The 25316-nt window shown below is 38.8% G+C and overlaps 1 protein-coding gene across 3 annotated transcripts in view; it reads left to right on the top strand.

Moving 5' to 3' along the window:
- Window positions 1-25316, top strand: part of rassf3 (Ras association domain family member 3) — a 72679-nt gene that overhangs the window by 41967 nt on the left and 5396 nt on the right. For all 3 annotated transcript variants that reach the window (XM_019346772.2, XM_019346773.2, XM_003448103.5), the window contains 3 exons: window positions 22107-22214; window positions 23869-24027; window positions 24277-24364. In XM_019346772.2, the coding sequence (XP_019202317.1) occupies window positions 22107-22214; window positions 23869-24027; window positions 24277-24364 (355 nt within the window). The remainder of the gene's footprint in view (window positions 1-22106; window positions 22215-23868; window positions 24028-24276; window positions 24365-25316) is intronic.

Consider the following 25316-nt stretch of genomic DNA (forward strand, 5'->3'; position numbering starts at 1 on the left):
AACAAACACAACAGCATACAAACATTAATAATCTCTCCACAGATTGCCCTAATCAAGCTTTGTGATCGTTTATCTAGATCCTAAATACTGTTGGCTCCATGTTAGTTCAGTTAATGAACAGTGAATGAGGATGGTTAAACATGTACTGCTGTAAAAGAAACCAAAATAGCAAACAAGGCCTTATATCGTTCTAATAATCATTGGAATGCAGCTCTGCCCAAATGCTATTTAAACCTTCTGTTTAAGAGAGGCAGCCAATCAGCAGAAGCCTGGCTTACAGAAAATCATTTGAAGCTCAGTTTTCTTGTGTAATAAAGGGGAAAAAAACTTTTTGGTTTCCTAAATGTTGCACTTAAAAAAAAACTTAAAAAAAGATATGAGGTATACCTTAAAGAATTAACCTCATTACTTACTCATCACCACTCCTAATGCCTGAATTCCCAGCCTATAAAACATGAGTACTACATGACAACTGCAGTGTTGGACTCAGACTCATGAGAGGAACTTGAATCTTTGAATGTGCCAGTCAGAAGGAGGAAGTTGCTATTGCTCAGCTCGTGTTGATAAATATGACACTGTTAAAGGAGGTAAAGACAGCAGTGTTCAGCAGTATGAGCCTGTGTCAGCATGTTCGCCCATCAGATGAATTAAAGAGGCCTGACATGACTTTGTATAGCACGGTTTGAGAGAATAGTATTTGTTTGTGGATCCTCCCCTTACTGTTAATCATTCACTTCCCCTGCTGATAGATTTATGGTCTAGTATATTCTCTCAGACCGCACCCTGTAGCCCTCTCCAGGTGTGTTGTTTTTTCCCCTCTATCTTCTTCAGAATTGCAGGAATAGTAACAATTGCTTCATATGTCTGGTCAGACCAGTATTTGTGCTGCCGGATTTTTATCTTTACCTTCTAATCAGATGTGATTTTTATGGGAATTTCTTTAGGAATCCCAGTAAACATTAAAGTAAGGCCATTTTCTGCTATTGAGCTTAGATTTTAACCACCTTATCTCATATGTGGAGAGGAAATATCTCATGGTTTTTGTCTTCAAGGGGACCTGATAGACAGACTGACTGGCTGTTATAGAGGTATACAGATAAGGATTTTATCTTTCCTGTTCTTTCTCTCTCTTACTTGCAGTGAACTCCTTTAAAGCACCACAGCCCAGATTGCAAATTATTCCCACTTTATTTTGCAGACTTCTTACATTCTTTTACCTGCAAACTGAACTTCCTTTCCTCTATTACAGAACATTTCTTGTGTTTTTGTTATGTCTAATAGCAGGGGTTCCTAGCATTTTTACTTTACCGGGCCAAATAAAACTGAAACGCAGTTATGACTGGTCAAATGGGGTTCAAAGTAGAGATGTTGCTCTCACATCTGAATGATACATTTGTATTGGTTTTAGGCCTCTGAGGCGAGATATTCTAGGCATATCTGACAGGAGGGAGACCCCGGGGCACACCAAGGGCAAGCTGGAGAGATTTTATCACTCAGCTGTATTGGAAACCCCTCGGTGTCCTGTGGAAGAGCTGAAGAAGGTGGCTGCATCAGATCCACATCCAGATTGATGGTTATCTTTGTTTGTTTGTTTTTATTTTGGACTGCTGGCCTTAAAGAATAGTCCCCTTTCAATATTTCAGCTTATGAATACATTCTACATTAAACAAAGAATAATAAGATAAATAAGTTTTATCTTAGTTAACTTTAAATATCATTTGTTATCTCTTCTAAAATCTTCCCATCAGATGAGGATGGGAAGATGTACATGCATACATGCTATAGTTGCTGTCATTTGGTTTCACATGGTCTCATGTGGGATTTGAACTCAGCTTCTCCAGATGGAAGTTCACCGCTCAGCCCATTATATATTACTTGTTTGGACTGAACAGATGTGGTCTTAACACTTCTGATTGGCCAAAGATCCCAGATCTCAGGTGCAGGAGTATAGTTCCTCTTTCAGACTTCTTAAATATAGTTATATACAGAGAGGTTATTATAAGCTACTGTTACGCACGCATTGTTTCCCTCAACTTTCATAGAATGAAAAATGACAAAGCAAATGTCCAACAGAGTCAAGTTTAATCAAAATCAAACAGCCAGCCTGCTTTGTAGTATAAGATCCATGTAATGTGAGATTGTGTCGAATTGCACCAATTTGAGAATAGTGCAGGTAACGTTCAGGTATCATCAACCCAAGAAGAATTTTCACTTAAATTAAAAAAGAGAGAAGAAAGCTAAAGTGAACTAAAGTGGCCAACTTCGGCCAATCTCCTGGCCTTATCACTATAAAAATGACTATTTCTTTCCAGTTATGCCAAAAACCTTTTGCCTATTCCAGCTTTTAACATACTGATTAGTAAACATGAGCATGTCAGAAATGTAGCGTCCTGTGTTTCCTTATTTGAATTTTCACAGTCAGTTGATTTGACTTTGGGGAACAAAGTAATTCTTTGGAAATTGTTTGTTTACTTTGAAACTTGAGTTGATGATCAATGGCATGTCATCCAGAAAGACTTGACGTTTGTGGTTAGAGTCAGCTGGAGAGACCAGAAGAGAGGAAGTGATTATATCATAGCCGTACTTCTCTTTCAACGTAAAAAGTCTGAATTGTTTGCACTAATTTCAGTCTAAAGTCTTTTCAGTGTGTAACCAGTGGATTTTTATAAAAACATGTATACAGAGTCAGTGAATTTCTGCTGCGGATGGCCAACGTTGATTTATTTTTAAAACGCCACCTTTGTTTTAATCCTGTGTTGTCTTTCCTGTCTGTGTGAATCCAATTCATCTTTTCTCTCATTCCCCCTCTCTAGATTTCCTTCCTCTGTCTGTCCAACATGTTGTCAACTCCTCACCCCTCCGACCATTCCCCCTTCCTCCATCATTGTTGTATGTCACTGTGGTCTGTTCTCAACTCTATATCCTGTTCTTTCTATAACAAGGCCACCCAAGTTTTGTTGGAGTTCAGTAACTGTAGCCATATTGCAGATTTAGTCTTTGACTTCTTCTGTTTGTGTCAGTCTTTCTCTCTTGACACTGTGTTCCAGGATTGCTTTAAATTCTTTTCATTGGCATTGTCGTCTTGTCCACCTCTCACAAGAGTTGGTGGCATGCCGCATCATAAATAATTGTAACGTCAAATTGGTTTTTCTAGCAGAAGTCATTCTACCATCAGCAAATCCTTCTTCCTTTTTTTCTGTCACATTTTGTTTTGAAACATTTGTCACAGTCCAGACAGTTGCTTGTACTAGTTCTTGGTTTTGTAGTATGAGTACCCAGTTTAAGCTTCTTGTCCAATATCATGACCATTAAATCCTGAAGGTTTTAGTCTGAATTAGAGCTGGTTTGTCCTTGGCTGTCTTTGAACCGTGCCAAAGACTATTGGGCCACGTCCATAGATGCAGATTAAATTCATGGTTAGTGTTTCCCACACAGACTTTACTTTGGCGTGCTGCCTGGCTATACATATTAAAGGCTGGCCAATTGTTTTTCAACTCATTTTGCATTTCGTAGTTCTTATTTTTCATCTCTTCAAAAGAACAACACAACCATTTTACTAGTGAGCAATCCCCTTGCTCTTATTTTGAAACTTTAGTCATTGCTAACGATCTATTGGTGGCTGTTTCCACCCCCACCTACCAGCAGACCTCAATTTCCTGCATCTCAGCTTTCTCAGAAAGTCCTTTATCCGTGGTTGTGAAAACACCAAATTATGCTTAAGTTAACACAAACTTAACTATGAAGACCAATCCTAATTATGTTTAGCCCACAAACAGGCAGGAATAACTCTGTATAGCAATAAGGCTGCCATTATTTGTTATCATTTATTATTATAAACTATTGATTATTTCTGATCACTAATCAATATTCAGGGCTGGGGAAATAGAGTAATAATGCAAACCAGTGCCCTGTCCATCCTTTGATTAAAAAAAAAAAAAAGAAAGACAAACAAGGACTTCAGGCATGTCTTTCCTCAGTCTGTGATTATAACTTCCTCAGTTGGCACAGTGAGAGGCCTCAGGTTGGTCATCTGGCAGATCAAACATCATGTGATTGTGTGTGAATTGCAGTTGTGTTTAAAGTCCTCTCAGATAACCTTTAGTGTGTTTAGACTCACAACTTTGCCATGCCAACCGTAAACACTGAGGTGGTGTTAACAGAAAGTCTCCTTTCAGTTTTGTAAATGCTGACATTGAAGGCCTCACAGCTTTCATACAACTTCAATAACCAGGTGCTGAAAGTTGTTTCTAAACTGCAAATTGTGTTTCTATCTCAGTGAACTAAATCTTTTGGTAAATGAAGGCTCAACCTGCCCAAGAAGAATGTCATCACCTTGATGTTTAACTTTTCAAGGTCGCTTCATGAGATCAGAACATTTTTTTGTGATACTTCGACAGATATTAAGATTAATCATTGGAACTGATTGTCGTAAAGTTCACAGCGAATCCTTAATATGATATAGTTGCAGGGTAGGAAGTACCTCAATAACTTATTAGATTGACTGAAATAATAATTTGTACAGACATTAAGACTTGTGTTCCCCAGAGGATTGATCATTCTCACATTCATGATCCCCTGACCCTGTCTTTCAAGGCTATAATAATGGAAATATTCATGGTTTTGAGTGCAGTATTTCAACAGCTATTACATGGATTGCAATACCGTTTTGTACAGGCATTCATGTTCCCCAGAGGATTGAGTCTTCTGACTTTCAGACTTTGCCTTTCAGGGCATTATTCGTTTAATTTGTACAGTTTTGATTTAAATGTCCCACCAGCTATTGCATTGAGTGCCATGAATTAACATGTACAGGCTTCATGTTCCCCAGAGGGTTTATCATTAGGACTTTCATGATTTCCCTCAGGACCATAGCAGGTTAATCTTTACTGTTGTGAAATAAATGTCTCAGTAGTTATTGGATGAACTGCTGTGAAATTTGGTACAGATGTTCAGCCATTAAACCCTAATCTTAAATTTCTATTGGTTCTTTTTTGGCAAACTTTAGCATTCTAATAAATAGAAATAAGATTAAATGTCTTTCATCCTATGTAAGTTGTATGATGAAATGTCTAAATGTCTTGTTTTTGCTTGTGGATGTCACCTTTTGAGCTGAGTAAATTGGACATTGCCACTGTAACATCACACATTGGTTTGTGAAGCTGCAAGCTGAGCCGGGGCTTGTTGAAACTAGACGTAAAGAGCATAAAAATTCACCTTGGTGTTCTATTCAATATGACTTGAAGCAACAGATCGAGCCCGTACATTTGTGTGGGAAGTGTTTGCAGAGATTATAAAGTGAGGGCAGGTTTCCCATACTTTATGGAGGCTTTATTAGACCTGGAATCCACGTCCTTCATTTACATGGTGAACCCTTTGAGACCTGTTAGCTATGCTATTAAACCTGTCTTCACCATGCTTCCCATTTGTCTGACTTCCATTTTGAGTTTAAATGGCCCCTCAGGGTGAATTCTTAGCTTCAGATGCTTTTAAACACTGACAGAAATAAAATGACAAGGCCCTTCTGCATACTTTACTGCAGGAGGGCCTTGTAATTATTTTAGAGTAGTTTCAAAATTGAACACATCGACTCCTTCAACTCTAAAAACTGCCCTTTAAGATATCACTAGTTGTAGTGTTGCAGCTCATTGTTCTTTGAGATCAATCTCTGTTGATTGCCTCCAGGTTATATAAAGCTTTTTATGAGACTCTTGCCTTTGCCCTCTCCTATGTTCTGCTTTTCCAAATGAAACATAAGTGATATTGTTCTCAGCCGTGTAGCCCTCGCTATCTCTTCAAACAGAACCAGAGTGCTTTTATTCCTGGAAGCACACACACTTATATACACAGACACATGCACACACAGCTCCTCTGCACAGCAGTGTTGTATAATAAGATAAATCTGCCTTTGAATCGAACCACCTGCGTCATGGAGAATATGAGGTGTTTGTCAGGATTGCGTGCATGCTGGAGACAAAGTGGAAGAGGAAAAGGATCGGAAAAAGGTCTTCATGACTTTATATATCTATTTCGCATATTGGACAGTGCAATAAAGCACATTATTTATTGCCATCTGCACTATGCATTAAAAAAAACCTCTCCCATTGTTGTCCACTCAGATGTTGTAGATGGTATAAAGTGTCCCTTAACAAAACTGCCCAGAGCAAAGTAATTATTTTTATTTACTGCAAAGTTTGTTGCTCTTTAACTGTATGCAGCACTGTTTGACTCAGGTGTGAAGTTACTGCTAAAAAGGCTCATTTTGAGCAAGGAAAACAACTGGAACACTTGGCCACATTTTCATGGAAGTATCATATTTGAAACAGCAGTAAGTGGCTCTTTCCCTGCAAAATAATCTGATGCAGAGCAGTAAATAAATTACACTCGTGTTACTGAGGTTACCATTTATCAAGTATTAATGCATCCTCTCAAATGAGGACTTTCCTCTATTGTCTTTTTAGTGCATCAGTAATTAAAATAGATGAGTCCTCTGAAGATGTGATTTTTTTTTTTTTATTACAAAAATAATCATTAGCTGCTGCAGCTGCACAATAACTCTTTCACCCTGCTCTTTACTTGTGAGCCTGCTCATGACTAAAGATGAATCACACAACCAGCTGCCTGAAACAGACACTCTGCTGCACGGCTATCATCCAAACTCACCGAACAGGTGGTCAAGAGGATCACAAACTATCACCGCCACCACTAATTTATCATACCTCTCTGCAGAGAGACTGGCCACCTGTAGCATCACATTACAGGGTCAAAGGGCACCAGATGGAACGTGGATCTTACCATGTAAAGGTGTATTTTTTAATTTATTTTTTTTTTCTCAAAACCAGATGCATTTCTTAACTCAGAGGATTGGTATGCGAGCGCTTCCCCCAGAACTTAAACCTGATCCCAAAGTGTACAATCAATGTAACATGATGCAAAAGCAACAGGACAATGTGTCGTTATTTATATTTGTTTGCGAGAAAGTGAGCAGTGGGCTTTCGCGCCCTGTCTGGTCTGTGTTTATATGACCAGTAATGAAGCATGCGTCGGCCGGTCCCTGCTGTTACCACTGTCTCAGATAGCACCCCTCAGTCCTACCAGCTCATCTGGGAGTAGTTACGCCGGCTGTGATCTCCCAGGCACCATTATCAGCAAACCACAGCACACTTTGAGGCGGTCTGGAGCCCTCTTTGATGTGCAAAAGGAGAAAGTGAGACTCAAGTAATGATAAATTGTATCGGGTCTTAAGAGAATGTGTGCTGATGTGATGAAAATGGCCTTCTCTTGCAGGTTTTGAAGGTTCTCATGTCGACGAAGCATTTAAAAAAAAAAAAAATTTTTGTGCATGTTGTGGTAAATTAATGGTTAGAGTTTCGGTAAGAAGAAGCTGCTTTTGGAAAGGCGGGTAATGAATAAGGACAGGATGCGTGAGCAGTGTTGTTTCTTGTTTAACAGAATTAAAGGCAGCATTTTAGTTGGTAATGATTTCAGATAAAGTGTTGTGTATAAAGCTTTGAAGTTGCTAAAGGCGAGAGAGTAAATCTTTTTTTGTATTGGATTTTATTGAATTTCTGTTTGAGCCAAGCTCTGCACAGCATGGAAACAGTCCCCTGCATATAGGAGAGTTATTAAACAAAGATGTCACTTTCAGACCAACATTATGCTCGACCAGTGAACGTATCTGACTAACTCTCCCTAATAATGACCATAATTTATAAGGTGAACTTGTTTTTATTCAGTATTCAAACTGGCGATTGAACCCATAAGGCCATCAGAAACATCTTGTGCAACATAAAAATGATTATGAATCATGGCTGCCTCAGAGACATTTTAGATATTGAGACAGCTGAAGCTTAGAGTGGTTTACAACCAGCTGTACTTCCTAATACGAACATGTTGTGTTGTGCAACTGAAACTCACCCCCAACCTGTTGCAGCAGATGGCTGCACCTCCCTGAGCCTGGAGCAGCTGGAGGTTTCTTCCTGTTAAAAGGCAGTTTTTTCCTTCCCACTGTCACCAAGTGCTTGCTCATAAAGGGTCGTCTGAAAGGGTTTTCTCTGTATTACTGTTGAGTGTTTACTTCATAGTATAAAGCATATTGAATTTTGAATTTCATGTAAAAGTGTGGGTTTCTATCTATTTTGCTGCACTGTAACATAGTTTGCATACTGTATCCTGATTCTCTGTAATTTGCTGCTTATCATCAGAGTGAAATGCAAGACATTCGCGCACAATTGTCCTTATTTTCATTTCTTTTTCCAAAACAACAGACCTGCGGCATCTGCATCTGCTGCCCTTGGTACAATAGAAACACAAGTTCTCCTCTTCCTGCCGCTAAAGTATTTAAGTAAATTAACGCCGTAAGAAATCCCCCCCCCCCCTCTCCTTGTAAGCTACTACTTTATCATTGATCCCTGCCAGACGAGCTACCACACCTAAGTAATCTGTTCATTAAAAAAACGCGTGTTATTGGTGTGTCAGTCAGTAAATTTCCATATGCCCCACTCATCGCTCCATAACATGCATAACGTTAGGTTTAGCCCTGATGACAGTATGAAGACTCACAGACTTGTGTGTGTGAAGTAACCCCTTCATCCTGTGTGTCATTTGAAATGGAGTAATCTTGGATCTGTCACACTGAAAACCTCCATGGTCTGTGGGTTTTTTTGGGGTTGTTTTTTTTTTTAATGGTCTGGATTTTTTTTGTTTAATGGTCTGGATGTGTTTTTTATGCTGATTAACTGAACTGTTTTCTGTTTTCTAGCTGATTTAAAGTTGGTGTATGCTTGTATGGAGGTGGAGGTTATTCAGACTCTTATAAAGGATTTTCCACCACAGTGTAATTAGTGTAGGACTGGTCTAACTATAGAGTGACATTACACTCTTCATCATAACATCCACTTCAAGTTGCATATCTCACAGATATTGTTTGCTTTGTTTTCACTATACTGCCCATCCAGACCCAGCTCATTGTTTCCATTGTATCACCACAACAATTGTTAGCACTCCGATACTACTTTATGTAATTTAAGACTGTTTTTATAAAACAAACTATGAATCCGTTTAATGACTATGAATATGAGTAAATGATATGATTGCAACAAGCTCCTGACCTTGGTTGTGTAACTGGTTTAAACTGGAATTATAGTGATATGCTTTTCCTTATTTTCTGTCATATATGCACTGTTGTTGGAAGCTCATATTAAACATGGCCAGACTTTTAAATGATCAGGTCAGTGTCAGGGCAGCAAATCGCTGTGATTTCTTAAACTTTCTTGTGTCTTTTCTAAATTGTTCGCAGGTTTGGATTGGTAGGTTTAAACCAATTTTCAGCAAAGTTGTAGTGCTGCCAAAGTTAGCCAAAACTCAGCTATTCGTCGGAAAGCGAATCAAAACTTTTGAAGCATTAAAATGGAAGTAGCCTCTGCAATGGCACCTATTGGCTTAGGAAGTTTTACGGTTGAAGACTCAAGCTGAGTGTTGGATATGACCAGGAAGAGGTGAGCTTGAACGATTTGTGGTTGACATGTCTGCCAATGAGCCATTGGACATCATCAGTAAAATGTTTAGTAGGGTCACAGTGAAGGGAAGGCTAATTCTATGTTCCTATCGATTTCTATACAATTGGAAGTCTCTGTGTAATCAGAGGAGTCGCCGTGTGCTGGTATTTAAAAAAAAAAAAAATTAAATAAATAAAATAAATATATAGTATATGCACAGCCATTATAGATATAGTTGAGCCTTAAGCACTAAGGAGTTTAGTGGGTTTTTTTTTTTTTTTTTTTTTTTTTTTTAATGTTTTGCTAGCTTTATTAGCCTGTTTTTAACCATTGTTTACAAGACTGTATACTCTTACTCTTTCACTGGCAACTATTCAACTACTCAACTACTCCTTGTTCTCATATTAGCTTAGCTGTTAGTGTTATCTGGTGGAGTCTGCCCTGGACCTTGTTATTGTTTATTATCTGAAGTAGCTCCATGGAAGACTTGCCTCGTTTCTTGTCCCGTTTCTGTCTCTAATCTAATTTCACCACAACTCACATGTTTGATTGGCCTAATATCTGCTTATTAGTGTCACATTTGACTTTTGTGCCGTTTAATCAAAGTCAAGGTCAAGTTTATTTATATAGCACATTTCTAACACCTCACGCTGCACAAAGTGCTTTACAAACTAAAATGCAACTAAAATAAGTAAAATGCACAACAATGATGCAATAAAATATAAAAGAGAAAGAATAATACAATAAGAAAATGAAAACAACTAAAACAATAGCATCGTCCCAACACTGTGTCCAACATGATCAGGTTGTAGCATGCTTTCCCTGTTCCCCACCAACTCTGTTTACATTCCTTTATTTATGGTGGTCTCTAGCACACTTGCAGCACTAAAGTTAAATCCAGCGAACCTACACTCTGGCTTGTGTCACTGCTCAAAAATCTCACTGTTTATTCAGCACAGCATTACTGAAAAGGCTCGTGGATCTTTATTTAACATGCTTCATTTTCACTTTAATCCATCTTATCAACAGTACAACACAAAGCTAACCACAGTTGTGGTGATGGGAATGTACCTGGTCACATGGTGCTAGTGGTGGGCGTATAAATTAGACTTAAGCCTACAGTACCTTCAGAAAGTCATAAACATGTGTGCTTACACACCCAACAGGAGCTCAATATAACTTTCGTGGAGGAGTGTGAGACTGCGTGAGGGTGATTTAGTATTCATGTTTTCAGATATGACTGACTCGCAGTCCTGTTGCTTCATGTGTGACTCAACTGAGGCTGCTGTGGGGGGGTTGCCAGCAGTGAACCTTGTTCCACAAACCTTCATTACCGCCGTTGTGTTTGTTTGCTTTTGCTTTCTTTGGCCATGTTTGTCTAAATTATGACTGTGGCTCTCAGAGAGGTTGTAACATCTCATTAAAGAATTTAATGAGGCTGTTTTTTTTTGTTTTTGTTTCTTTTGCATGAGAGTTGGCGATGTAGGACTCTGGAAAACTGGTTTGGGGTTTCTGTAGTCTTCCAGTTCTTCAGCAAACTTTAAACTTTTAAGTCTTATTGGTGTCTGGGTTTTTAACTCTATCTGACATCCTCACATTAGCTCCGTTATTGTCGGTCAGTAACTTGTTTTCATCACCGTCAGGATGAGTATCTTATTTTAGAAATCACACTTTTGTGGGCCGTGCTGTAACTTATTGAAACTGTTTATTCAATTCAAGGATAAGCCATGTGACAGGAAACGATATTAGTTTAACCAAAACTATCAGCTAATAATGTCTTTTCTAACCCTGGGAGAATGTGAGATAGCCATGAAAAAGCGCTCCGTTTGTGTTCAACATCACAAATTGTCCTCTGGTTGTTGCTTTTCGTTGTAATCAGCGTGACTTTGAAACTAATTTATTTACACAGGAAGCATATTTTGTAACTGCAGCATGAATCCAACCCTTATGCTTCATTTATAGCTCTGCAGCGTAGGACGCAAGTTTAAATTTATGGAACATTTGTGGTTGGGCTGTTGATGTAGATGCGATTGTGCACATCAGGTTTAACCCACAGCATAGGAGTACAAGTCCCCTGGAACCCTGTGAAAAAGGTGATAACCATTGTATTTGATGTTTTTTAACATTTTTAAAAAATATTTTTTTAAACCTAACCAATTAATTTATAATTAAAAACTCCACTAAAATAACTGTAGCAGTTGGACTAGTTGGACTCACACCACTGTCAACCCTTCAGCTTCCAAATGTGGATATTTTGGGGGGTTTTTTTCTCATTTTGCTTTGCTTTCTTTTTTTGTCCTAAAACACGGAAAGTGTCCAGAAGTACTAATCAATAGATGACTATTTCACAAAGTCCTGTCAGACTGGCCATTTCAGTGAATGTCTTGGCCAATAGATGACAAAAAATAATGTCATAAATAATAAAATAATCAGTAATCAAAATTACATTTTAACAAATCAGTGGAAAAAAAGGAAGAAAAAAAACCCTCCATATTGATCAGGTAGTGATCTTTAGCTGTTGGGATTTATATATTTCTCTGATTTAAATCTTTTTTTAAAAGTTCATGGGTGAGGCGATAAAAGATTTATTCAGAAAACTAGTCATCAATAATAAATGAAAATGATATTGAAAGTAATCTGCAGTTTGTTTTCAGTGGAATAAAAGTCTCAAAGGGATCTCTCCATTATCTTTGGCTCAAACACACCTCGTTTGTTTCACTGCCTTCCTCCAAGGTCAGAACTATGAAGTTTCAAAATCTCAGCCCACACATGCTTACTCACTCCCTCCCCCCAACACACACACACACACACACACACACACACACACACCTCTCTGGGTCTGTTGCTCAATTCTTCTTGTGCAAAGCCTCGACTTCAGCCAGTATTCCTGGGAATCGTTACGGTCTTAAAAATCAAGAAAAATAAGGTCCTAAAAATATCTTTTATTTGTGCTGTCATGTGTGGCAAGACCAGAATAGACCGAATTATAAGGCATTATTCCAACATCAGTCTTAATTTGTATCGATCGAGGGTTTGTTATAGACACGATTGCTTGTGTGAGTCTTTCTCCAGCAGTGCGTTTTCCCCTGTATGTAGCTGTGTTAATGAAAGCCATTTTTCAGGCTAATGAGAACATTTCTCAGCAGGCACTTAGCAGTTTGGGCTGATGACCCAAACGGTTAGACAGCAGCGGCGTCATGCTTTCAATGTTGTATTCATCTCCAACGCAACTGTGTCAACAGCCTGAGTGTTAGCGGAGCCTGAGAAGAAAAGCGACCCGGCTTTATTAAACGCGGCGTCAGAATATGACAGCTGCTAACGACAGAAACGGTTTTGATTTATTTCATTTTTTTTCTCTACTTCACTCTTTCTTCTCCTCACTGCTTTTTCTTCTAACCCTGTTCCTCCTCCATCTTCTGCACGTCTTTGTCGGTGTTGTGAGCAGAGTGCTCTCCATCTCTGGGTGGCCTCGTGGTCTCCTCACAGGCTGCTGATTGAGCTGAGCCATAACTGTGTGTCCTGAACATGTTTTCATGGTGTACTTCCCTGACCGCACTCGGAACGCATTGTCAGCGGTCCAGTTCGGTTCACATCATTGTGCTGAAGTGATGTCTCTGTGTGGTCCTGCTGATTTAGTCTGCAGGTTTTTACCTCTTGGCATGCAGAGACAATAACATCATTTTCTCTTTTTTCTGTCTTATTTCATATTTTCCCTCCTTTTTAAACTTTATGTTTGAGGTTAAAGCTGAAAATTTGACTTATAGACCAAATTCAAGGTATTAATAAGGAAGTTTTAGTTTACAGCCTGTTTGGATTGTATTTAATGATATTCTGACTCTCCTCTCTTTTTGATGAGGTTTTGTAGTTATCTTTACAGTCATTTCACGTACATTATTTTTGAGCACATTTGAATCTCTTTCGAGAAAAAGGCAATAATATATTTAATGATAGCAGAAGAACAACAAAAAGCTAATGTTGCTCAGGTTAGTTTGAGAGTCAAAATGATAGACGTTTAATCACCTGGCAAGCATTTTTAAACTAACTTAATTATTTCAGTTTTGTTTCTTGTGTTTTTGTTTATTTAGGCTTAAATTGCTAAAGTTTGCTGGGGGTAGCTGTTATATTTGCAGCTTCTCCCCCTCCCCCCTTATAAATCATGTACATATATCTTAGCTTTGGGCTGTGTTGAGGAGTAACACTGGATATTTTCACTATTTTCTGAAGAGTTAACAAAGCTTAAAATAACAGCACAGAGACGGCTTCTAGCAGCTTTGTCAGCCTCGAGGCTCTGGAAATCATCCAAAGTGTGAATGAATGATAGCTAGTGGTTATAGAAAATGGATAATTGTGGTTTACAGCTACTCTGCTGGAGCAGCTTTGCAAGTTTCAGTGTTCAAAGTAATCCTTATTTGTCTTATACGTAGCTGTGATGCAGCTTCTCAAATCTTCATCATCTCAGCTCTTAAACGGAAGATTTGAACAGCGGGTGGGCGGGGATATCCTCTCACTCTATGACATCATATAAAAACAAGAGTAGAAAAAAATTTAATCTCCCTAACCCTTACTGGGATTACTTCTGCATACGTCTGACCTCGATATTTGAAGCTTTGGTCATGCTTATTATAAGTATCTGCCACTGTAATATTACATAGACATGACAGAAATAAAGAAAAGCAAAATACCTCAACATGTATAGATGCACGAGTAGCTCTGGAACGTGTGCGTATGAGCTGTCTGTTACAGAAGAACGGTATGAGGACGTCTCTGGGACATTTACGTGATGTTGCACATGCATGTGCATGTGCATTACTGTAGGAATGCTGAGAGGAAAGGTGTGGCCGGGCTCGACTTCCCCCCATGGATCGGCAGGAAGTAACAGAGAGAGGGAGGCTGTGGAGGGGCTGTGGAGGGGGAAGAATTAATAAAAGGTGCTTTGTTTTGTTTTGTTATCCTAGTAGAAAGCCTCAGCTTTAAAAGAGAGATTGGGAAGACATTTAAGTAGTTGCTGCTAGTTTCTCTTTCTTTTTGTGTGTGTGGGTGTGTAAATTATAAAGTTATTGCCAAGTATAGTTGATATAAACGAGTTCACTGTGTGGACTTTTGGTTAATTATTTGAGTTTAGTGGGAAACTAACATGAGTTGTAGTGATCGAGTCAGTACAGAAATGTGAAGCTGGCCTAGAAGCAAGCAGAATATATTTTAAAATACACAGTTTACAGTAAGAAATGAAGGCTCGTTGTTCATTTTTATAACATAAAACAACATTTCAAACAATCTATGATTAAGCTTCACCAGAGTGACGCTTGGCGCTTTCTTTTGTCTCATGATGATTTTCAGATGATAATGAAATCTCTAAAGATGTCCCATGAGACTTTAAAAGCTTGTAATGAACATTTATTGCTATTTTCTTACATTTGAACATTTAAGGTTTAAGAATTTGTTTAGGAAAACATAGGTGACATTAAAACTAGACCACAGATACTGGAGAATCTTCTAGAATCTGGAAAAAGTCAAGAACTTTCCATGAAAGCGCCAGCACCACTGAAGATAAAGGAGGGATAGAGTTGAGAGAATGATGTAATATATTGCACCTATAGAGGACTTTCCCGGTGTTAACTCCTGTCAATGTCAATTGCCTCCCCTTTAATTATCTCAAACCTACAGATCTGAGTCAAAGACAAGGACAGAAAACTACCCAGCTGTACTCGAAGTGTCTTTGTTGTCCTTTAAAATATAGGTTCAGTTTAGGTGAATGACTCTGTTTAGTCTGCCTGTAGCACCTTTAACACACAAGTGCACAGTGTTAGTCCGAGCTAAGCGTGTTTTATCTACACACGCGCGCACAGTGATGTCATGTGTTTACAGACAGGCGATGCAGACGAGCGTGACGGTGCTAAACAGAGACGAATGCTTCAGGTGTGTGTGTGCGTGATAAGATCCAGAGAAAGGAAAAGACCACTTTTCCTCCAGATTACTTCAACATAAAGCCTGATATGACTCTCCCCCTTCCATGGTTTCCTCTGTTCGCGCTTTGTTTTCTGTCTTCTCACTTTTATACGGCCTTTCTCTTCCTTTTTTCCCGTTGACTCAGAGTTCTGCTTTTACACTTGGTCTGATGCACTGATTATTCTTCAAACATAAATACTGCCAGTTTGTACTTGGAAAGAATTTTAATGGCCTGTCATGAATGAAAGACGTCACCTGTCTTGATACAATAAACTTAAAACAACCACAACTTTTTGGTGGTTTAACTGAGCATATAATTGCCTTTATCACCTTCCACTTTAAAAACCTCATTTATGCTCCATTAGCAGGATGTTTCTATTAGAGCAGGGCGATATGGCCAAAAATATTTATCACGATATATATTTGAAAATTTGCGATAATGATATAACTGACGATATAATTGATGCGAAACAAAATACAACTCCACAACTTTACTAGCGCAAAAAAACACCATCCATTTATTTTCACTTAAACAAGCAGCTGTTTTTTATGTGCATTAAAGCTATATAAAAACTTAACAGTGCAAATGCAAATTCCTTGCTAAAGGTTTAACCAAAAGGCATTTCCAGTAGAAATAGGCTGACATATCCTGAGCATAACCATGTATAATATCCACTGAAGTTAAAAAGAGGTGCTTTGCAACATTATACTGCAGTGCGCCAAATAAAAAAGTCAAATACATATTTTTCGGACCATAAGGTGCACGGGGTTATAAGACACATTAAGCGAAACAAAGCAGTCAGATAAATCAAACTTTATTCAACTCATTCTTCTTGCTTCCTCCACTTCTGTACAATTGATTCATTAATGCTGTATTCTATCACAGCTGCTCTATTCCCATATTGTTGCAGTATATTAATGACTAACCTCGTATTGTGGATGGATTATCTCAGTTGTTCTCCTGACTGAAGTTTGGTCCGTTTACAGCATCCTGCTATGCGATTGCACTTGTCTCTAACCATCAGGAAACTTCTCGTTAACTTTTATTGAGTGGAAAAGTGTTAGCGTTCATCCTCCAGCTTCACTGTTTGTTATGCTAACATAGCTGTGTCGCTAGCGATCACGTAGCACATCATTATAAACCAGCTAGCCCAACTTCAGTAACCTTACAAACGTCACTGCTGTGTAGCTTTCTGTCCTCGTTTGTGTTGGAAGTGATAGCAGAGCTGTACGTTTGAATTTTTTCAGAAATCTCTCAGTCAGAATATGCTATATCATGCTTAGGTAACTAGCGAAACTAGCGAGCTAACTTCCGCTAGCTTCCTGCTAACTTCTAACTCCGTTAAATGTAATAAATTCTGTTTTCATGGGTGCCTGGATCTTAAACTTCATAGTTACACCTGGTAAAGCAGCAACGCTGATCATTTTATGAAAGATGAAAGAATTTAGACCGTTTTTAACTCTTAGTGATGCTGCAGTGTTTGTTTGACTTTGGGACCTGAAAAGGAGGGAGTTTAGGACCCAGATTACTCCCAGGTTTACGAGCACCTTAGTCCGACAAATACGGCAATAACGACGGCCACTTGCATGTTCTACAAAAAACTGTGCTTTGTTGTGTATCTGACGGACAAACAACAAACCAGTTCCACATCACTGAAGTGGCACCATTTTTACAAACTAATTCTGGTTCATCCGTTTCACTCAACAATCAGCCATATGCGTATGAAAACAAAGGCACTGCGCATGCGCATTTGACCCATATTCTATCGCGATATTTCATTTTCCTATCGTTGCCAAACATTATACCGGTATTACCGTGAACGGTATAATATGGCCCAGCCCTAGTTTCTATATAGCTTTTTTCTTTTTCAACCTGTGGACATAATACACTGTCTTACATACTCACAGTATTAATAAGACATATCATGTTGATATACAAACTTAATAATACATGTTGGTGCCCTGTCTGTCTAAACAGTAATGCGGGATATTGGACTTCAGGATTCACTCAACACTCAACAAATTTGGCCACAAAGCTGGAAAATATTCAGCTTTTAGTGCAAATCAATACTTCTAAAGAATCAATTCAGCACTTCTTTAAAACTTCTGATGTGTTCTGAATTGACACAAAATCAAGACTTCCCTAGAAAACACTGAAATCACTTCCCACACATACCAACTGTAGACTTCAGTGAAGTGATAAAGGTGGAACCTGATGTTTAAAGGCCTTTTTTCCCCTTCTTTGACTCATTGTGATTAATAATATCATGGCAGACCTCTTTTTAAAAACCTTCTTTCTGTTCTCCTCTGTCCCTTCAGTCCAGCGTTGCTCTTCCAGCTTTGTTGGGAGGGTTCGCTGCGCTCTTAAATTGGACCATGACCTCATTGTGTTGCAGCTCCGCTGTGCTCTGCTTGTCCTGTTTGTTTGGATTGTGGTCGCTGTCTCCCGCCTAGTTCCCTTTAACCCCGTCTATCCTGCTCGAAGTGGAGAAGCTGACACGCCCACATTGATACAAACTCCTGTTTCGTGCTAATGTCACTTTAATCCTGCTGTTTCTCTGCTTAAACTAGTTAATTAGGACTTTTATCAGGAAACACATTAGAGGGAAGGTGTGTGGAAGCATTGAATTGGCTATTTAAGATGAGATGAGGACAGCTGATGTAGATCAGCAGGGTTATCTACTGACCTAAATGATCTCCCACAAACAAACACAAACTCTGCAGAGTCATGGAAGGAAGGATTCCCCTTGAGGGAGTATTTCTTATCATATCCACACTCACATCTTTAATTCTCTTTCATTTTTGTCCTCTCCGTGTGCACAATGAGATGACACATAATCTACTTACCTGTCACTTCCTGCTAATAAGCTTTGACTCGTCTAACCTAGCAGCCACTTAAAGGTGAGACTGATGGTGGAAAAACCCCCAGCAGGTCAAAGTCAACGTCACAACACTCAGGTAGACACAGGTATTGAGAAGTAGATGAAAGCATCTGTGAAACAGGGACTCGAACTGTTGTGACTTTGTTTCTGTGCCCGTGTGACTGATCAGATCTGCTTTAATTCCAATGAGTCAGTGTCTGGACTTATTACACGGACAGATTACGATCAACAGGGTGTCAGGAGGTGACTTCAGAGGCGTGTACTGTAAAGTTCAACATAACCAGGCTTTCTTTGTATTGGCTGGCTTGACAAAGCCTAAAACAGGTTTTGTCAAGTCTCTGACAGCACAAAAGGAGTTGTTGACTAAGGTGGAAAACTGAGTATTTGGAGCTTTTTAGCAAAAATACCATATTGAAAGATCAGGTTGGGCCAAGAAATAAAATAAATAAATAAATAAAGGTTTATTTTATGTGTCACAGATTTAAGGATAACAACTAATTATTATTATTAAGGTTTGTGTTATCATAGTGTACTAATTGACTATAGCAGTACCATAGTGCTATAGGTGTCACTATAGAGGCGGAATAATAGCTCAGTAAACATGCATGCATGATCATTTTTATCATCTTGTTTTGTTGTTTGCAGTGATTTCAAATTGCTTATTTTTATGCAACAACTTGTCTACAAACCCCAAAATAGTCAATTTATTATGATTTACAACAAAAGGTAAAACAGTAATTTCTTACTTTTGAGAACTCAAAGAAATGAAGCTAAAAACAATCTAAATTTTCTTTTAATCCATTTAGTGACCTACTTCAACTCATAAATCATCAATAAATGCATGGGATTCATAATTTCAGGCAGTGACCGCCAAGTTCCCCCTGAAAAGATCCCCATATTTTCTTTTGTAGTCAGGTAAGCATGCATTAGAAGAGTGAAGTAAATGTAATTGCAGAGAAGTAAATCTGTCAGATTAGTGTTATCCTTACATATAAAGCACTTTAGCGCGGACCTAAACTGACGTTGCTGTTTTTTCTCAGAGCCATAAACCTCACAGTGTTTGCACATGCTGTATTGGCACCTTGTCTTTACTTTGAGCACTGTGTGTGTGTGTTATCCATATAAGGGTGTATGTGCCTTCAAAGCCTGCCCAGATTCTGCTGTGCGTGTGCGTGCGTGCGTGCGTGCGTGTGTGTGTGGTTTTTAATAGATGCTGAGGAGAGCTGCACTATGCCCATGTAAGCTCAGACTGCTGGGGAATTAAAGTCGGTCTAGAGCGTCTGCATTGACACTCTCATATATAAACAGAAAACAGTAGAAATCAGGTTAAAATTCTGCTTTGAACATCTGGAATCCACTGCTTTGAGACTTAAAGTTGTAGCTTTTAAAAATGATGTAACTTGGATTAAAAAAAACATCTGTGGAGAGGAGCTGATTATTTACTCCGTTGTTCTTTAACCTGCTGATAATTTTTGGGCAATAAAATTTGAAGATGTCAAGTTGTCGGCCACACAATTAATTTGTTTTATTATAGGAAGACAATGTTTGGCTTTTTAAAGAGTTTAGATGAGCTGCAGTGAGCTTTAGATGAGTCAAAGCGCTTAGACCACAACTTTAAGGCCAGCCAGAACATCCACAGGATTTACCCCCTTATAGTTCTTATAAAGGAGGATGCTGCCCATAGAGGATAAAACAATTTTTGTAATGGGCTGCAAACATGTTTGTTAATACTTAAGTTTTACATGTTAACATATTTTTGCCATTTTAAGATGGGAGTCTATGGATATTGATTCACTTTAGAGTTAGCCTAAAGTAGCAACTAGAGGAACTGCAGTCTATAGCACTTATATGTTGGTTGTTGCTTGGGGTCGTATGGACCGGGGCTCATATGGAGGCTTTCCTTAAATGTTTAAGGAAACATTTAAACCTTCCTCATAGTCATTTATAACTCCAAAACATCAATATTCAGGTTTAAAGTTGGTAACATGGATATGAATCACTTTATTACCTCTGAAAAGCGGCCATGTGTCTTCAGAGGCTTCTAGAAACCATTTTATTTGGCTCCGAGGTCAATGTCCCTGACTTTACAACCCATTATGTAACGTATTTGTTTCATGTGACCTGAATTACAGTTTTACACACGTAGCCTGCAGTTACATATAATGCATTCTCATTTAAGATTCATTAAAAGGGTTTGGATGCATATGTTTGTGTTCTCATATTGGTTCTTTTTGTCTTCATTGTGAACATTTCCTATCAGCTGACCTAAGTTTCGACCTTCCCCACCCTCTGGCCTCCCTCCATCTTCATCTAGGGTTATTTATAAAACCACAGTGCTGACGTGTGATCTGTGACTCTCACAGTGAGGTCTGTTGTGTGGCTGACTTGTCAAACATACATGCCACACACATCACAGGATGTTTGAATCGGTTATGCATGCTCTTCAAGTCCACATGGCCTCCGGTCAGTCAGATGAGACGTCTCTCGCCTGAAAAACACACCTTTTTTTGTGCTGCTTATGATATATTTTCAAATGCGATTCTCATGAAGTGTTAGCTCTTTCCTCCAGGATGTTTTAGTCTAAAATTAGGAGTCAGTCGCTTATCATGAGACCTACACTGATGTAAAAAGGTGTTTTTTGTCATGTACTCACCCTCCAGTCAGAGTTGTTAGTTAAAAAAAAATAAAAAAGCAGACACTTAACACCTGTTCCTGTTTATATTCACAGGAAGGTATATTTTGACAAAATATATTCATGACAAATATAAGTGGGGATTGCATTTTGTCTGTTGCAGAGCACTTATACCAACAAACATGATCTTAACAAGTTTACTCTTCTCAAGCTGATGTGAGGGGGCTGGGCCACACGGAAACCCCCTTAATACTCGATGGTGTTATTGTGATGACGTATTGTAAATACGCTTATACTCCTTGCTGGCTTTTTTTCCTTCTGACTTCTTGTTATTGTTATAAATCAAATGGTAAAGAAGCAGCCACTTCCTGTCCTCTTTTTACTTAATTTATTGAATTTAATTTTTTTTTTTCTCTGTAATTAAAAAAAAAAGAAAGCTGGCTTGTTGCACGTATAAAACCGGGCTAAACACAATTGGGTTTAATACTATTAAATACCTTTATTTATTCATTTATCCATCCTTTTTCTGCCTGGGAACACCGGATAACCAGATTATATCATCAAAATTTAATAAGCATAGTATAAAAATCAGATGATAGAGGTTAAAAAAATGCTTAATTTGATTTTATGTTAGCATGACTTATTTGTTAGAATCCTTTTTTTAAATTTTTTATTTTTTTGCATGATGAGAAAAATAAGAAACTCTACACATTTCGAACTGTCAGGGTGCTTGTTGCTTTCCTTAATAAACTTAAACAGAAAGGAGGATTGTGCAGAAGCAGAGCTTCTTCTTGGCAGCTCTACACTCACCCTGAGCTGAACACCTTGGAGCTCTGGTTATCTGTTTTAAGGCTTGTTTATAAAGAGATCTTTTTGGTTTTAAAGTTGTCTCACCCACTTGAAACCAACAAGAGATACAGTACATTAAGTCAGAGTAATGTGCACAGCTTTGTAGTATTGCCGTGTATCATCCTGTAAAATCAGAAAATAAAACACTGGTTCTTGATTTGGATTAGAAAGAATTATTCCCTCACTCGTTTTTGTGTCCCACCGCTATCGTCTAAACAGAGGATGTATTGTTTTAATAATCCTGGCTGGTTTGTGACTTATCATGTCGCGTTTCCTTTCCTTCTTTGTCCCTTTTCTTCTAAGGATGTGGAGAAGGAGAGAGAGTTGCGGACAGAGTTCAGCAATGAGGAAATCTGGCAGAGGATCGAGCAGTACAACTTGCTAACCAAAGACCACCTTAAAATGACGCTGGTGAGTGTAATATGCACACACACCCATGCAAACACACCTTTAAAAAGAAAAACCCCATCAACCAGGGCCGTCTTAATGGTTCCACTCTCCAGACTCTTGCAGAGCTGTGCAGGCTCTAAATCTCAGATTTTGAGGTTTATAATGTTGCCGTGTTACCTCTGCCTCCCTCCTGCTCCCAGCATTCCTCAGTGCTCACATCAGAGTGATGTGATGTTATTCCTGCTATTGTTCTCGCCCCGCAGTGTTTTCATTGGCAGCATGACAGGTGTCTGAAGTTGTCTCCACTTCAACTCAGTGAATTCCAGTAGAAATGAGAGATGTCAGGTGAAGCTGGGGTTTTCTGGCTGTTAAAGCACCACATGAAAGAATGCAGGCATTATTTTTAAAGGAGTAGCAGGTTACAGAGGATGTTTCCTGAGGTTTTTTCCCTTAGTCATGGAAAATCATCTATTTTCAGACAAGGATTTAGGCTGACCGCACTCTTAACAGATGGGAAATGGCACATCTAAAGGCCAGTAGATTCTAGTCTGACACTCAGAGGGGAGCCCAGACATAATAACTGAGTCTGTCCACTAGAAATCACATTTTAACTGGCCAATAAAAAGTGGACATTCATTCATCCATTTGAATATATGAGTTTTTAGAATATAAAGACAAAAAAATGGACAAAAAAGCTGCATAGACACATAATATCAGCTTATATTGGTCACTCATGCCCAAATCACCATGTATGTAATGAGATCAAATGCCATGCTACTAGAGCATTATATAAAGATTAAAACAAAGTGTCGTCCAAGGCTATTCTGTGCAATTTTCCAGTTGATAATAAAGTCTGTTGGGAACTTGAGATACCTTTTAAACACTCCATTGTTAATTACTTGTCATTGTTTTGCTTTTTTATAACAGAGAAAAAAGACAAACTCACTGATTAAGGAAATAATGATGATACTTTCCAAACTTAATATTTTTTACTGAAATGAGTCAAAAGTCAAAGTGGGTATATTCATAAGATGCTCATCGTGATACTTTAACTTTCACAGTCAGTTTGTTCCACAGTCATTATGATAATGTCTGTAAATGTGTTTCAGAGCTCACATTCAATCTTTTTTTTTTTTCTTTTTTTTGGGTCAGGAAAAAGTCTAAATGTTTACTTTTATTTATATTTTAAAAAACTGAAAACTGAGAATATTTGTTATTTTTGCAGTTAATAGATCATCAGGACAGTTTAGAGCAGACTGCATTGCATATTTTAAGTAATGAGTGGATGAATGGGTAGTTTCACTATGAGAAGCCTGCATATTTCTGTCTAAGCACACCACACCTTTTCTGTCGAATTTCTGTCTTCATTCTTTAGGATTTGTCTTTCTTGTTAATCCCGTTTTTGTCTTTTTATCATTCCATCTTTGACGTCTACTTGTTTTTTACTTCTCTTCATACTTGGCCTCTTTGTCTACTCGTGACCTTCACACACACTCCTCCCAGCCCCATATGGAATAATGAGATTAAGATCCTCTTCCTCCATCTGGGGCCATCTGTCCCGCAGGTCACACTGGGCTTATTGGGTGAACTGGGCTCACTTGGAGAGATCATGTAGCAGCTACCATAGTGTCCTGTAGCTCTGGCCACATTAAAGCATTAACTCTGTCTCTGTCAGGGTGCGGGCGGTCTGTACACGGGTTTCATCAAGGTCCAGATGGATTTGCGGAGGCCTATGACGGTGCAGGGAAGTCAGAGAAGAGCCGGGGAGGCCTTCTATCTGCCCCAAGGAGTCTCCAACACCCTCCACGTCAGCTCCAACACCACAGTCAAAGAGGTTGTTAATACACACACAAACACACACACGTGTGAACACACTGCAGCCTGCTTAATAGGTTAATTATGATCTGATGACACACCGGTTGAAGTCGAGAGACAGACAGGGCTTAGTTTATTGATTTCACTCAGTTTTGTATGTTCTTTATCCTTTTAAGCAATAAATTAACGACAAAGAAACACAAAAATATTCTAGAAGAGCTGTCAGAGTGATATTGACTGAGTGTTTCTCTTTCTCGTGTGTCTTCAGGTGATCGTCGGCTTGTTGGGCAAATTCACAGTTGCAGACAACCCGGCTAAATATGCCCTGTACAAGAGATACCGGCGGGAGGAGCAGGGTAAGACTGGGTGTGAGAGACGGGGTTTCATGCCACTATTGCCACGCTCGGTATGAGGTGTGCGTGTGTGGGCCTCACTCTCATGTTGGATGCCAGAGGCTCTCCCTACTATAACAGCTCACCAGGGATACCCACACATGCAGATATAAATACAGCACACATCCACGCTGTGAATGAGCAGCTGTTACAGGCTGTTGGGTGTCACATGATGTCTTTCAGTGAGGAGAAGACAGTTTATTAACTTATGCATTGATTTAAAACTATAAACACAACCCGCAGATGCTTGTTTGAAGCTCGTGAGTCATTTCAACTCAAATTTTTATAGATTTGGAGTGTTTTTTTGTGTTTTCTCCCCCTTCTTTAAACGTTCCTGTTCTGGTTTGCATTCATGACTGGAGACGTACAGCTAATAAAAGACAGAGTCTAGACAGACGCCTGACTGCAGACACTTGAAGACTTTTAATGAACTCATCTGGTGTTTCAGGAGAAAAGTTACGTGTCTGAGATTTAACTGCGGTGTGGAAATGTAGAAACATCTTTGACTTTCTGTTTCAAATTGAGATGGGACGACTCATGATGTGGTCGAGGAGAACTTGGATATGTTTGAAAGAAGAGAATCATTTGAACCAAAGCTTGTAGGGATGTACAGGGTGCAGAAACGTGTCCTTCAGTTGTTTTGCTTCTGCTCACCGTTTTTTAGTTCTTCGCTTTTATTTTAAGCCCTTCTGAAAGTTAGAAAGCCTTAAAATAATTGTAACTCTTCCAAACCAATAAATGCTGGTCAACATATAAATATGCAGAATTTGTTAGGAAGAGACAAAAAATTCAATTCTAAGCGACACACAGAGTCAGCCTGTTTTCATCGCTGTCGGTTTGTACTGCTTTGTCAGAAAACTGGTCTTTGTTGTGTGTGCTGTGACATGCATTATGGCAGAAGTGATGCTGATCGGTC

Source organism: Oreochromis niloticus, linkage group LG17 (assembly GCF_001858045.2).
Source record: "Oreochromis niloticus isolate F11D_XX linkage group LG17, O_niloticus_UMD_NMBU, whole genome shotgun sequence".
In the NCBI taxonomy this organism is placed as follows: domain Eukaryota; kingdom Metazoa; phylum Chordata; class Actinopteri; order Cichliformes; family Cichlidae; genus Oreochromis; species Oreochromis niloticus.